Source organism: Camarhynchus parvulus, chromosome 4, assembly GCF_901933205.1.
Source record: "Camarhynchus parvulus chromosome 4, STF_HiC, whole genome shotgun sequence".
Taxonomy (NCBI): Eukaryota; Metazoa; Chordata; class Aves; order Passeriformes; family Thraupidae; genus Camarhynchus; species Camarhynchus parvulus.
The window spans coordinates 51,366,817-51,381,752 of NC_044574.1; the positions used below are offsets into that span (position 1 = coordinate 51,366,817).

General features: G+C 40.4%; 1 protein-coding gene across 1 annotated transcript in view; it reads right to left on the reverse strand.

Annotated features, from left to right (window-relative positions):
- The window catches only part of PDLIM5 (PDZ and LIM domain 5), a 126,211-nt gene that overhangs the window by 10,640 nt on the left and 100,635 nt on the right, over window positions 1–14,936 (reverse strand). The window contains exon 17 of the mRNA XM_030947127.1: window positions 5,999–6,173. Coding sequence (XP_030802987.1) covers window positions 5,999–6,173 — 175 coding nt within the window. The remainder of the gene's footprint in view (window positions 1–5,998; window positions 6,174–14,936) is intronic.

The following is a 14,936-nucleotide window of genomic DNA, read 5'->3' on the forward strand; positions in this document are numbered from 1 at the left end:
TGGAAATCAAGTAAGGTACAAAAACATTTTTGTGTTAGATTTTAATATGAATAAAGGAACAGCAGTAAAGGAAAAAACACCAAACAAACAAGAAAAAAACCCAAAACAAACCACCACCACCCCCACCTCAATCCACCTTGAAATTTGCTTATGTTGACTCTAAAATGGAAATATAAGTGGGCTGAGAACAGAGGGCAATTTCATCAAGGATAGAGTGTAAAGACTGTAATTTCTCTTCTACATTTTCTCTGGCAATGTTATGTATTTTCAGCGGGATAGGAAGTCCAAGACAAGGGACTCAGGATAGACTCAAAGATTTAGGATAACCCAAAGACCTTGTAAGATGATGAACATACTTAGTCTGGGCCAGTTTCTTTTATTCACCCCTGTTTATTGGAGGGAACAGAGTGGAAAAGGGCTCCTGAAGAGAAGCTTTAAGGAGAGAGCTGAGTGCAGCTCTCCAGCCCCTCTCCCAGCGGATGCCTGAGCAGTGCAAACACTGACCTAACCTGATACCCACCCACTGCTCTACAAGCACCTTTTTACATCAATGCCCTCTCAGTTATGTACTGATCAAACAATACAAGCCCTTATGTACAACAAAGTGCCCTCAGAGCACCATGTCAGCACAGGCTAATTTAACAGATTCATTAACACGGGGCTGACACTAAAGACGCCCTCCCAGCTCCAGGTAGGATTGAGTTTCTGGCCATCTGCACTGAAATGACAGGCTCAGCTCTGCAGTGGGAAGCAGGCATGCCAGCAACGGGAGGAGAAGGAATTTTTACATCTGCTGCATTTAGCTCTCCAGAGTTTACAGCCCTGACATGTTGAGGTCAGCCACTCAGGACAGTGCTCAGGAACGCAGACAGAGCAGGAACAGCCTGTGAGCACACCTAGGGAGTTCCTCTCCCAAAGCCCCCAGACAGCTGGGGCTGTGCCCTGCACAATGTCTGCGAGGTGTTCCATTAGTGCACTGGCTCCCTGTGCACACATGTCCAGCGGAACACTTTCTAAATACAATTTTACTTTCAATCAGGCCGCAGTTTAAACATGTCAAGCTGATACTGTGGCTTAATGATTCCTGCAACTTAAAAGCTGCCCAAAGCACATGGAAGAAAAAAAAAAAAAGAAAAAAAAATACCTGCCATGTAAAATACACTAAAACATGATATTCAGAACTTGGAGGTGTTCCCACTCTCTGCATAATTTTGCCATCAAAATGATAGCTTCCAGTAATGAAAGGTATTTATTTCCTCTATTAACTTGAAAAGGACTTTAAAGCCCCAATTTGAGTAAGGGGCAGGATGCCCACTCTCACACAACGCGACAGAAGTAGCTAGGGGGATGCAATGCTAGGAAGATGGCTGTAGATTCTTCATCCTTCACTTCTTCCCCATTTAATACCAAAACCAATAAAAATCCCACATGCCTCCGTCAACTAGAACATATTTACAAAAGCACTGCTAAAACCCATGTTCCTACTGTCCAAATGGGATATGGGATGACCCAGCTGGCAACAGTTGGCTATGAATGTGCCTCTACCCCAGGCTACTCTGACCTGCTGAGCATTTCTGAACAAATTTCTGGCATTACCACCTAGACCACGTGAACAGAACTCAGAGATGAAAACAAACTAGTCATTTATTTATTATTTTTTGGAAAGAGATTCTGATTGATTTACAAGAGTATTTGCAGAATCAAACGCTCTAAAGGTACATGATTTTAGTAGTCACCTCAGACATCTGGGTTCTCTGTATGCAACAATGATATTGGGGCAAACTGAAAGGAGAAGTAAGCAACTTAAAGGAAACATAAGTGCAATTTCAATGACTTAATGTTCATAACTGAATATAACTTCATCAGTATGATCGTGATGTATTTTATTAGTACACCAGTAATTTCGTTTCTCATGTGGCTTGTATTATGATAGTAAGCCAGAACTGAAATTTGGTGGTAGAGAGATCAAAAAGGCTTTCCACATCTGCTAGGAAGGCCAATCACTTCACAGTTAACCATACAGCAGTTCTACATTCTTAGAAGTTTCTTCTTCTCCTCCCCTGAAAATGCCACAGTATACAATTTGTGTACAGGAGATGCTGAAGGGAAGCACCATTTATACTTTTTCCTTTGTGTTTTTTTGCCTTTAAAAACAATTAAGCTTTATGCAAAGATGACAAAGCCAAGTCATCATTCACAGCAGCCATGCCAAAGGGTATGTTCTCAATGGTGATCCAGAGAAAACACATTTGGACTTCAAAGGAAGGGCCAACTCTGCAGTGCAGAACTTGGTAAGGCTGTCTGGGAACCAGAAGTCTTCATCAGGAAATGCCAGAAGTCTGCCAGACCGTCACAGCAAGTAGATCAAGAGAAATTTAGTTTGCCTCCAGCTTTGATTCTTTTAGACACGGAAAGAAAAGCTTACTTAATGAAGCTTTGGAAAAAACTGGAACCTTCAGACAATCACTGTGTGAATAATTGAAGATATATTAAAAAGTTATAAGGTATCTCTAAGAAAGGTTTTGGCTCATCCAGCCATGGTTATTCTACGCCTGAGTGTAAAGTAACCAACTCCAGGATGCATTTTGGCTTCAAAACACATGTACAATGCAATGCCATTTGATCCTCCTCCTACCTTTTCATAGGTAAAGCTACCACTGAGGGCATGAAGTGTAATTATGCTAAAACTTGAACTCAAAATGCCATTGCAGTCTTCCACATCCACTGTATGCTGTGAACATGAGGCATATTTGGCATTGATTAATGCACATCAACTCATCTCAGAACACTTGCTTTTAATAATTGAGCAGGCATTTAACATATGAAGAAATATAAGGATTTAAACACCAACAGCAAATTACAAAGAAGTCAGATGTGGGTACCAATTACTATTCATGAAAAGGTGTCACTTACAAGAGGTGACAATGGCTTAAGTACAGTCAAGTGGGGCCTCTGCAGTTTGCCCTCACTATCCACTAAGGAGTAAATGTTGCTCCACAGACCAACAGACTGCCCTTCTTAGAGGGCAGCAGCTCATCCCTTTTTTGTGATCAAAATGGGGGAGTGGGGAGAAGCAGAAAGTGATTTAAGGGCCAAGAGGAGAGGGGAACTGCTCAGGACTGAGACTCCACAGCAAGAGCACCAGCACACCCTGATAAACCACAACTGCTCTAAATAAAAGGCAAGGAAGCCTATTATATGAAAGATGCAGCATATAGTGCACTTTGTGTTTGGTTTAAAACTAAAATAACAGCACAAAAAAGCAAATCAATAGTTTCTTGCATGTTATTTACTAGACACAAATCCAAATCGCAGGGAACAAAAAGGATAGAATACTAAAGGCAGATAGAATTATTATATGGGCCAAACTGTTCAAGGAATCAGATGAATCTCACCCCAACAGTAATTATGCTTTTCTGATATTAATCTTTGATTTTTCAATGAAGAAAAAAATGGATTAAGATGCATAGGTGCACCTGTGTTGAGAATGTGTAAAAGTATTTTCTATTGCTTCACGGGGGTTAGGTTCATATATTTTTATTTTATTTCCTTGATGTATCCAGTGGAAGTAGGAATAACTTTTCCAGAACATCACTGATCCATTAGTGAAGAGTCTTGTAAAATTAACCCCCGTGCTAACTGAACTGGTAGTGAACTACCACAACAGAAATCTCACAGAAGCAAACAAGCTGGACTCAGTTCACCCCTAAAGATAAGTGATTTGCATTGGCTGGTTCTGATATAGAATCCAAGCCAGGACTCAAGAGGCTACAAAAACCCACGGTGGAAAGGCTGATTTTCTATTATAACAAATGAAAATTATACAGCTCATGGAGTTCCTAATTTTTCAGAACTTTCTAATCAATAAAAGTCTCTTTCTTTAATCTTGGTGAAACATAATGCAGGCTCTCTTATTTCGTCCACTGAAAACATGGGATATAGAAAAGTAAATTTAAAATTACTATTAGAATTTCTGGCAAAAACATTACTTTCCCCTTGTAGTTTAAGAACACAAATGACTGAATAAGCAAGAAGAAAACACTTTGGAGGAATGCATTTTTTTCAATAATTCTACAAGATTTCTATTTTAGGGAAATAAAATGCAAGGTGGATGAAAACGAGGATGATTTGCACATTGGCAATACAAGCAATTACAATTCCCTGAATGAGACAATCATGGCTAATTGTCAGAAACCACTGACTGAACAATGCAACCCAGATGCAATTCTTCCTCCATACAAAATTCTGGCTAATGGTAGCATATCTTATGGGATCAGCAGAACTCACTTAACTTAATCTCTATTGGCAAACTTGTGTTTGTGTTGCACCCATGTCATACAAGTCAAGGACAATAGCTACCATAATGTCCAAAGGCCAGGGAGCCCATCAGAGAGCTTGAAGTCCAGCAATACAGTAAATTATTGTCAATACAGTCCTAGTAATTGTTAAAACACCACTTGCTTTTCTTCTATGGATGTTATTTTTCTTCTCAGTTAGAAACTACACTTTAGAAATCAACATTAGTCTTTCCATGGCTATGCTCTGTTTGGTTTCCAACCAGCTGATAGTCCCAACTCTATTGCAATGGGTGTATACATGAAAACTAACTTGCTTACTTTTCTTTCCTCTTACATTTACTCCATTCCATCCAGTTTTCTGGTTCTCTGTAAAATGGACTGTAGGACTGTGATTGTTAGCAGTTCAAAGTATTTCTCCTCCAAAGTAGTTTCATTCTCAGTTTTGTTAGATAAACCACACATGAAAACAGTATTCTGCATTACCAAAATGAAGCCTTAAACCTCTTGTGACCAAAGAATCAAAACCCACAAAAGCAAAACAAAGCCCTGCTGTGAGAGAGGCTGCAGGATGAACATAATCCTAGAATCATTCAGGCTGGAAAAGACCTGTAAGATCAAACAGTCCAGCTGTTCACTCAGCACTGCCAAGTCCACTACTAAGCCATGTTCCTAAGTGCCACATCTACACATCTTATAAATAGCTCCAGGATGGTGACTGCAAGACCTCTCTGGGCAGCCTATTCAAGTGCTGGACAACCCTATTGGTAAAAAATATTTTCCTACTATCCAATCTAAACCTCCCCATCACATCTTGTGGCTATGTCCTATCACATGAGGAACATTATTTCTATGATGATAGAAGAACGATAAAAGTACTACTGACTGCTGACCTGACTATAAACCTGCTGACTCCTTTGAATCAGCCTCCACATCACTGCAAGCTCCTTCCAGGCAGCTGTAGAGAGGGGTAAGGTCCTCCCTGAGCCTCCATTTCTCCAGGCTGAACACTCCCAGCTCCCACGCATAGGATTTGTGCTCCAGACCCTTCCCCAGCTCTGCTGCCCTTCTCTGGACATGTTCCAGCACCTCAATGTCCTTCTTGTAGTGAGCAGCCCAGAACTGGACACAGGGTTTGAAGTGTAGTCTCCAGTGCTGAGTACAGGGGGACAATCACTGCCCTGGTCCTGCTGGCCACACTGTTGCTGATACAGGCCAGAACGCCACTGCCCTTCTTGGTCACCTGGGCATACTGATGGCTCATATTCAGCTGCTGCTGATCCACATCCCCAGGTCCTTTTTGGCCAGGCAGCTTTCTAGCCACTCCGTCCCAGCCTGTAGTGATGCCTGGGATTGTTGTGACCCAAATGAAAAACACAGGACTTTGCTTTACTGAACTTCATAAAACTGACCTCAGCTCATTGATCCAGCCTATCCAGATCCCTCTGCAGGGCCTTCCCACACTCCAACAGAGCAACACTCCTGCCCAACTTAGTCACCTACAAGTGTGACTAAGTGTCACCTTGATTCCAGTCTGGACCATTGATTAAGATATTAAGCAGCACATGCTCAAATACTGAGCCTGGGGAGCAACCGTGGTGGCCAGTGGCCAGCTGGATTTCACTCATTCATCACCACTCTCTGGGCCTGGCCATAGAGCCAATTCTGCACATCCCAAAAGTGCCCCAGCAAGCAATACAGACCTGATGACCTGGTTGCAGTGTGCACACATGGGAGTGCGCTTCCCCGCTGGAATATGCTCCGCCCGCTGAACCAACGTGTCCTGCTCATTCAGCTGAGGTGCTGTTGCAGCTTTTTCACTCGGGGCAGTTGTTCCAGGTGATTTAATACTGTTTGATGTCCATCCACTGACAGGAGCTGGGGAAAGAATGCCAAAAGCTTTTACAGGACCATCTTTCAGTACCAAGTAAATTAACTTGAAACACAAGCAACCAACTGTATTTGCCTAACATCATTATCCAGTGTATACCTGCCTCCTTAAAGGAACATATTATAAAGTACTCATTTTCCCCTCCTCCCCCAATAAGTTACCAAGAAAGTCCTACCTACTGTATGAAATGTCTGTGAAATAACACAGAATGGTTTTGGCTAACTTGGAGAGGTAGTGGACAAATTTTAACATGTTGAAGAAGTTAGGTAAAAGAATATACAGTCTGTGAAGGCGTTTTTTTGTTTTAGATACAAAAGCTGAAGCCAAGAACATCAGTGCATGAATAGAGGCAGGAGAAAATGACATACCTACTCAAAAAATTTCACAGCAAGTGCAATAGATCATACATCATTACTAACATGTTAAACAAGAACATGCATTCAATACAACATGTGTAGGAATTTAAACTACAGTACTGTATAAGCAAAATTTGTTTCTACGTTGAAATTAAACAGTGGTCTAGATCAGTGGATTCTGCCAATCTGAAGCACTCCAAAGGTCATGTTCCCATCCTCCTTATAAAAGTATGACACAAATAAAACCTTGACATTTTCAGAAATGTATACACTACACACTTCCATGTGTACTCAGGGTTTTAGAGCTGGAGAACAGACATAAGCTTTTATGGAGTTTGAGAAATGCATTTACAAAAACGAAAGGCACAAATGATACTATTGTAAGGGTAGTGAAGAAACAAGCAGTCCTCTGCTTTTATTTTCCCTCTATTGATATATGTACCTTGGCAACATTCAAGCTACAACAACATGGGTTTTATGGGAGCAGCTATTCCTGTGAAGAGGAAGTATCTTTCTTTTTCAAGTACATTATAAAAAAGCCCACATTTCCATGGCCTTTTGTTTGCAACCACAGGCAAAAGAAACTTGGAGTGTTTACTTGGTGCCCTGTCTTGAGTACAGTTTTGCTAAAGCTTGTAAATCAAGGAGTGAAATTAAGACCCGAGTGGAAATTCACAGGCAAACAACCAAGCAATGACCGAGACACTGGACAGTGCAGGATGATGCTTCTGCTGCAAAGATGCAGCTCTCTAACACCAGGGTCACGACAGTGGTATGAAGCTTTGCCAAAAATCTAGTTTGTGGTGCTGTTAATCTTTGTGCTATTTGTCCACTCTTGTTTTTCATATATTCCAGGGAAAAAATGAAAAATTGTTTCTCTTCATTTCCATTAATGCAATACTGAGCAGCCTCTGTCCTACAGAAAAGTTGCAAGTACTTTTCAGGCCAAACACTGCATTCCCTGCTGAAAGAGAAGTGCCATACTAATTCACAGAGAAGACAGATTTAAGCAACACTGAATCCACAGAAAATCCAACATAAATGCCAATATTGTGCTATTTACAGAATATAGCCAAGCACTGCACAGTTTAATCAAAACACTACCATGAACTTTAGCAACCCCTTCCTCTACTCACATCTGGGCTAACACATCTGGAAGAGAAATACTGTTTAACACCAATACTTTTGTACTGTAATTAGACTTGGTATTAACCTGCTGATATGGGCTCAATACGTGGTTTTGCTTATTCTTTCTGTGTATGAAAAAAATTCTGTATATATCTTTTTTTTTGTTTGAGTGGTTGGTTTATGAAAATTTCTCAGATCATTTCAAGACTGATACATTTTTGGGTCCTTTTCAGAACCTGATAACAACTGATAAAGTTTGCTTGTTTTAGTTTATTTCTTTTTTAATTTTTAAATCAAGACTATATTTCATGTATAATTAATGAATTTGCAATATCTTGAAAAAATAACACCTTTATTTTTGAAACATTCAATGTTCCTGAGCGGAAAGAATTTAGGAATAGAGGCACTTGATCTTGAACAAGTCACTCCGCTACTGTAGCTCACTTTAGATTATAAATGCCTGCTAAGCTGAAAACCTAGGACGAGATAAAAATGAAAAAGGTGGCAGAACAGCTTTGAAGACATGAACAAAAGTGGTGTTGATTAATAGCACTTTCCTCCTCTGTCATCACACATGGTTTTTCAATTTTCAGATCCCATTTCACGAGAAGACAGGAATACACACTAAACCCAAATCTGTTTGAAGACAGCTTTTGCCATAAATCAAATTGCAACACAGCTTCTAGTGTATTGCTAATTTCTGTTTGGGTTATCTACTAAATCCCAAAGCCCATTCAGACACATCAGCTGTCTTGTTTGCACTGTGTAGCTAAAAAAAGCGTTTCTGCTTGCTTAAGGGGGGAGGGGGGAAGCACAAACATCACAATTGCTCCCTTTTCTTTGTTCTCATTACAGCTTTCATTATTGCTGTTTTTATGAATGATGCTTTCTGAATACTACTGAACTTCAAAGTTACTACCGGCCAGGAGGAGAATTTGTCTATGTAAACCTTCTCTACAAAGCTGTTAGATCAGTCATTTCTGAGTTATTTAAAGCACTAAAAGTGAGAGAAGGAGATAGTCCATCACATTATAACAGAAACTCTCTTTTAAGCAAAACATAATAGAAACCACACAAATTAATATTGTGTCAAGCAAGAGCTGTGGCCTGAGCAACACCAATCTGGGCATTTAGTGTTGAGGACACTCCCTGCCCATACTCCCAATTTGTGCCCCCAGCATTCCCACAAGGATTCTCCTTCTCTTTGCTGGTAATCACATTAAGACCTTGTTCGTCTTGCACAGTCAAAAATCCACCAGTAAAGTACTGTAATATTTATACCTATATCAAATACCTTATTTGATATACTGGCTTCTTTGTAAACCTTCTATAGTTCTCTAGATTTATTTCTTTTTTTTTTTTCCACCATAGATCATTCTCCCTTCCTCACTGCTTGATTTGCACCTCAGCCTTTTATCTTCCTCATTTCCTTCTGAACACCAGCAGGAGGATAGCTTTTATTGGCCACTTCTATCTTTCCACAGGCCACAAACATACCTTTAACACTTCAGTAATTTCACCAAAGGTTCATTACTTCCACTGCAACCCACAGACCATTTTTTGTTGGTGGTGACACTTTCGTTTAGTTGGTTTGCTTTTGATTTAAGAAAACTCCACTAATAATGCTCCACTTAAATCTGTATGAATTCTCAGTACTTTTCCCAACACTACTCCTCCTCTTGCAGCTAGAGAATTTCAAATATTAGGCCTGTTTTCTTGTTTAGATAGAACACAGATATTTCCCATATATTCCTTCTACTTCAACAGCAAGTTTAACACTCCAGTGGACAAGATGTTTTTTAATGCAGACAGGATAGGGATACTTTGAGTTCACATATTCTCTTCCCCTCCTTTCTCTTCCCTATTCCCTTGGAAATCTTTCAGATTGAAACTCAACTACTTGATTTAAAAACATCAGGCCCAAAAAACTGATGCAGGTGGTTTTTTTTCTTGCAATGAGAAGATTTTACCAGGGCACATGAGGAATGCCAAAGTAGGTACAAATCTTTGCACCCAATCTAAGTGAAAACCTCTCAACTCTTGGCAACCATTTGAGCTCTCCTGTAGTTTGTGTTTTATACTTTGCTTTTTATATTTTACACATATGATCAGCAGCTTTGTTCTCAAGGAGTACTGGGGAGATAGACGCCCCATTATCCAAGATGTGTCAAGGTGCATGCACATTTTTAATTGCAAATGGTGACTGATTAGTAATGGAAAAGGAAATCACCCATATTTTCCTGTTGCCACCTCTGTTGCTTGAAATGAGACAAAGGACAGCAACTTTTGTGGGTGGTTTGAAGATTTAAAACTAAAATCAATAAATTCAATTAATAAATAAAATAAATTATTTATAAGAATTATACACTCCAGCAGGAGCTATTCTGACCTGAGTACCAGAGAGATTTGGGTTCTGTGCAAGTTATGAGAAGATGTCTATGGCCAAATTTTGGAGTTTTGTAGGCTTCGCTTCACCTTCACTCTTTTTAATTAAACATTCTAAAGCAGCATTGATTTGCAATGATGTATTGTCTTTTTTTTTTTCCCTAAAACCAAAAAGACTCTGTCCCTGACTATTAACTTTTTACTTTATTAGGTTTAAGTTTAGCAAACCCACAGTGTTTGCTTTCACTGAACTCCTTGGTATGGCTAGTTTAATATTTAACAATCTTTTAGGCAGGGTAAAGAACTGCCTCTTTTTTTTTCCCTTTTTAAAAATCCCAGCGTGACTTTGCCCTTGTTAGTCTAACAATAGGTTGTTCCATCGCTGAGCACATGGATAACTGCAAACACTGCTGAAAGGTTTGGAAGACAAAGGGAGAAAGGCGGATACGCAGCGGTGCCAAAGTCACTTTGACAGAGGTTCTCTGGTGCGTAGCAACAATACAACAGCCTGAACTGTTTAACGCTCACTTAAACATAACATCAGCCTTCATGTAATATCTATAAATAACAATGCTACTTGAAGCAGTGGGAGTGCCAGAACTTCATTTTAAAGCGCTCTAACTCAGTGATTTATACACTGCAATCAAACTACTGTATTATAAATGGAAAATATAAAGCTTCATACGTCCAATTCTCTGACTTTTCGTAATATATCTGTAGTGTAAGAAATCTTCCTGTTCATTCCCTCAAAACCAAACAGATGGCCGGATGAAGCAACGTGTCTGAAAAGCTCTGCTGTCAGCTCACTGCTCTGGCTGCATGCAACACCCCATCCACTCCCAGACCCACATGAAATCATACAAGTTCAGTGCAGAATGCTACAGCACAAGTACAAGGTGAGAAAAAAGCCAAACCACAAAAAAATCTCCTCCCAACAAACAAAGTTCAACCCCTGTATTCTGTAGTTGTTTCTTTTGTTTCTCACGAAGTCTTGGAAACACAGTCAGAGCTAAACTCCTTTTGCTGATTAAAGGCAGAACAGGACGAATTAAACCATTATCATGTATTTAAATGCTGGGTGAAAGCTGTATGCACCCGTGGAAAATCGAAACAGGTGTCACCTTGGCCCCATTTCAACAGCCCCTGCAACTAGAGGGACTAGTTCCTGTGTTAGTAACCAGCCTTTCAACTGGAAAGGCTCCGGGTAAATTAGCTGTAAAGCATCTCAATTAAAATGAGTATGGTGGTTTTGGCTTGCTCAGCCTGTCTCCTTCTGATTTGTTACATCACATACCGTCACAAATTTGGCACAACTGGCGTTGCTTTTATCGAAAAAGCAACTCAAGAAGAAAGAGAAAACCAAGTCCTATACTACAGTGTTGCATTTCTCTGCAGTGGCAGTATAGAAACCCATGTGGTAGCTTTCTGCAGATAAGATTTTACCCCCCTTGCTTTTAGTTCCTCTTCTAAACTCGACAGCTGGGTTATGCCTGCAGAGAGCATGTCTGTCCAGTCTCGTGTAAATTATCTGTCAGTGTCATGAAGCTGATGTTTAACACTGAATTCCAATAAATGCATTTACCAGAGGAATTCTGGCTTTTCATTTGCTGAACAAATATTAGGCATAATTCTTGAATGCCCTACACCTGTGCATCTGAACAGGACACACCACTGCTCTGAGCTGGTGATAACTAATGGAGAAGAACTGATCTGGTGAGTCAGTATGTGACAAGAAGTTACTTTTTAACAAATCAAAGACAATGAATATCGAATTTGGGTAATCAGTGAATGTTCCCACTTGATGTGTGTGAAATAAGCATAGAGCCAAAAAATCTCTGCATCTCTGTTTAAAGGAACACAAAGAAACATGCATCTGTCCAAGTACTGCAAATAATTCATTTAAGTGACCAATTTTGTGCAATAGCACGTGAATTTGGCAAAACCAAAACATAAGAAAATTGTCTAAGGTTATGTTTGTAACAGAAAAGCTGAGTTTCTATCCAGCAGATCTTGTACTGAGGTACACTAGGCCATTCTGTCTCTGAAAAGCAGGTGGTACATTTGCGCATCATTACTATGATCTGCCCCTTCTTAAAGATAAGCATTCACGTTTTAGAAACACACTAATTTTTTCACTAACTCTACAAGGGTTGAAATTTCATACTGCCATCAAGTTAAGGTTAACATTTATAAATTACTCTGGTTTCACAATGGGTTTTGCTGGCTAAGTGACTTCACATTAATTAACTTGTAAGAACAAACTCTTGTGGTTTGCCGTCACATGATGATATAATAATCTAGATTAGATGAAAAATGAATTACAGTCCATAAACCAGGATCAGAAAGGTTTTGTATTTTGACCTGTCAATCATAACATTTTTATGAAGAAGGCTTTCTGCTTTCATGAATCGTGACTACATCATGGAGCAGCAACCTTGAACAATCTTTTTCAGTGAAAAATGGTGGAACTGTTTTGGGACCTATTTTTAACAGAAGCCATACTAACAATGTAAGAATTTGTCTTAACGACTAGCAGCGTTAACCCAGTTTCTTCCCCATATTCAGACCTTGGCCCTCAATAGGCAAGTAGCTCTTTGAGCTCCTATAATTAGTCCTGCCTTGAAATTCCTGTTCTACAAAGGAAACAAGTTATTATGAGAGGGTCCTAAAATCAAAATTGCAGAACTTTATGATCACCATGATGGTGACACAATAGTTTGGTTGCTTTTATATTTGGTTGCTTTGGAAATACCTCCATGCAGAAGTATTCTCAAAGCTATCAACTTAACTTACACCCCCCCGGGGTAAGCATAGCCTCTGAGATCAACAGAATTGACATAAGGGCTGGTGCAAATACAAATGAAACACAGAAAAACAAAAATGACAAGGACGAAAAGTGCTGCAGTCCATCCCTTTATGGTACTTAATCCCTTAAGGACTTACTGGCAGTACAAGCATTTTGGGATACCACAAAGTATCTCAGTGCCTTCCTCCCTCTCCACAGCTCCATACTTTTTGCCCTGATGGCCAAACTCCACAGTTTGATATATAATTTTTATCCCATATTCTCTACATAAATAAGTAGTAGAATAAGTAGCAAGGAAGGAAACAAAGACTCAAACTGCCAATTGAGCACAATGTCAAGCCACGCCTAGGAACAGGCTTGCATTTTCTTTGGCTTTTAAAATTTTAATATTATTGCAGGAATGGGATATAAAAAAGAAAATGCAGCAAGAAAGTTATCCTATGGATAACTCCAGAGAAGGTAAATTCAAGGTTACCAAGTACACAAAAACAATTTCAAGGAAATAGCAGAATTTTTAAAACAAAGTTGTCTGGGGAGTACTTTTTACGTGCTTGCAGCCAGCCAGTTTATAAGTGTGTTCCCTCTGCTGAAGGGATCATGTGCTTAACACATGTGCTTGCTCAGGATTAGGCAACTGACAGTTGTGCATATTGCAAAATATGCTGACATTCCCTCGCAGCTCTGCTGGAAGGGGATTATATAGCCCAGTGATACCAGGCTGAGAGAGACCCTGGGAATAAGGAAACTGGCACATCTGAGTAAAGGATCACTTAAAACACCGGTTTTGAATGCTTCTACCACAAACCTTCCCCATCCCATTCTTCTAGCTCACTGCAAACGCCAGGAGGAACAAAGGGCATCGACTGCAATGAAACTCTCCTTTCCAAGAAGCAAGCCAGCCTTTCTGGCCACCAGCTGTAACAGCTCCCCACAGGCCCCCTGCCATCCCACGGGACCCCAGCAAGCAAACAGGATGCTGCCTGCCCAGCTCCTGGACTGGAAGGCAGGGTGTGGGACTGGCAGTGCTGTGCCTGGCACACAGCCCCTACGGTCCCCATGCATCAGTAGCTCACCCCCCAGCAACAGGTTTGAAAGATGTCAGGTAAGAGAAGGCAATTTCATGTGAGAAATGTCACACTGGAAGTCCTGACCGCCTCTGACCATCACAGATCCTGCTACACTCTCCCTGAGAACAGTTTGTCTCCTGGACTGACTCCAGCTGGTGTAGCTGTGCTTACCAGGCAATTACACCTCCTGAGATTGTCCTCAATTTGCCACGGTGCTATTCACTTCCTTTCAAGTTGCCGTGGAATGTCAAGGCACGCTGACAAGCAGCTGTCATCTGTCACCCACGAGGTGGCTGTGTGGCAGTGGTGAGTGAAAGCCATTCCTGTGCATGCATCGTGTCCTTGCCCAGGACTAGAAAGTGCTTTGGGGTTCCTTGGGGTGAACCATGCTGTCTAAGTGTAGAGTCATAGCTACCAAATATAGAATAGCTCACTACAATGTAACCAGGATGCTCTGGGTTATTTAAATCTTTGAATTTAAAATAATCTTGCAAAAATCTTCTGCCTCTGGTAAATGAGTAGAACTTCATAATGAAGTTCGAGAAAAATGAAGTGAGAATTATTATAAATTCCAGTCTGCACATAGAACACACAGTAACAGTGTGTTTTCACTTGTTTCAACAATAGGAAAAAAATTGGAGATTATTGAGCCTCTTACCCATGCCTTAAAAGACAGCATGAGATGGCCATTTCTCTTTTCCTCTAGCAAACCACTGAGGAATCCTGTAATACTATGATTTTGTTCCAAAGAGGAATAAAACCTCTGTTACTAGCATAGCGGACAACTAGCATAGCAGCACTCATGGGTACTCCATGAATGGCCCCCACAGCCAATGAGGATAATTCAGACCCAAGGGTGCTATCATTGTGAGATCCACTCAGATCATGACACTTCTGTAGAGAGAAAACCAATCCCTGAAGCATCTCCAGGTTCACTATCTCAGCCATTCAACTTTGAACCATCACGTTGCCAGGTCATGAAATAGCTCATACCTCACAACAAAATCC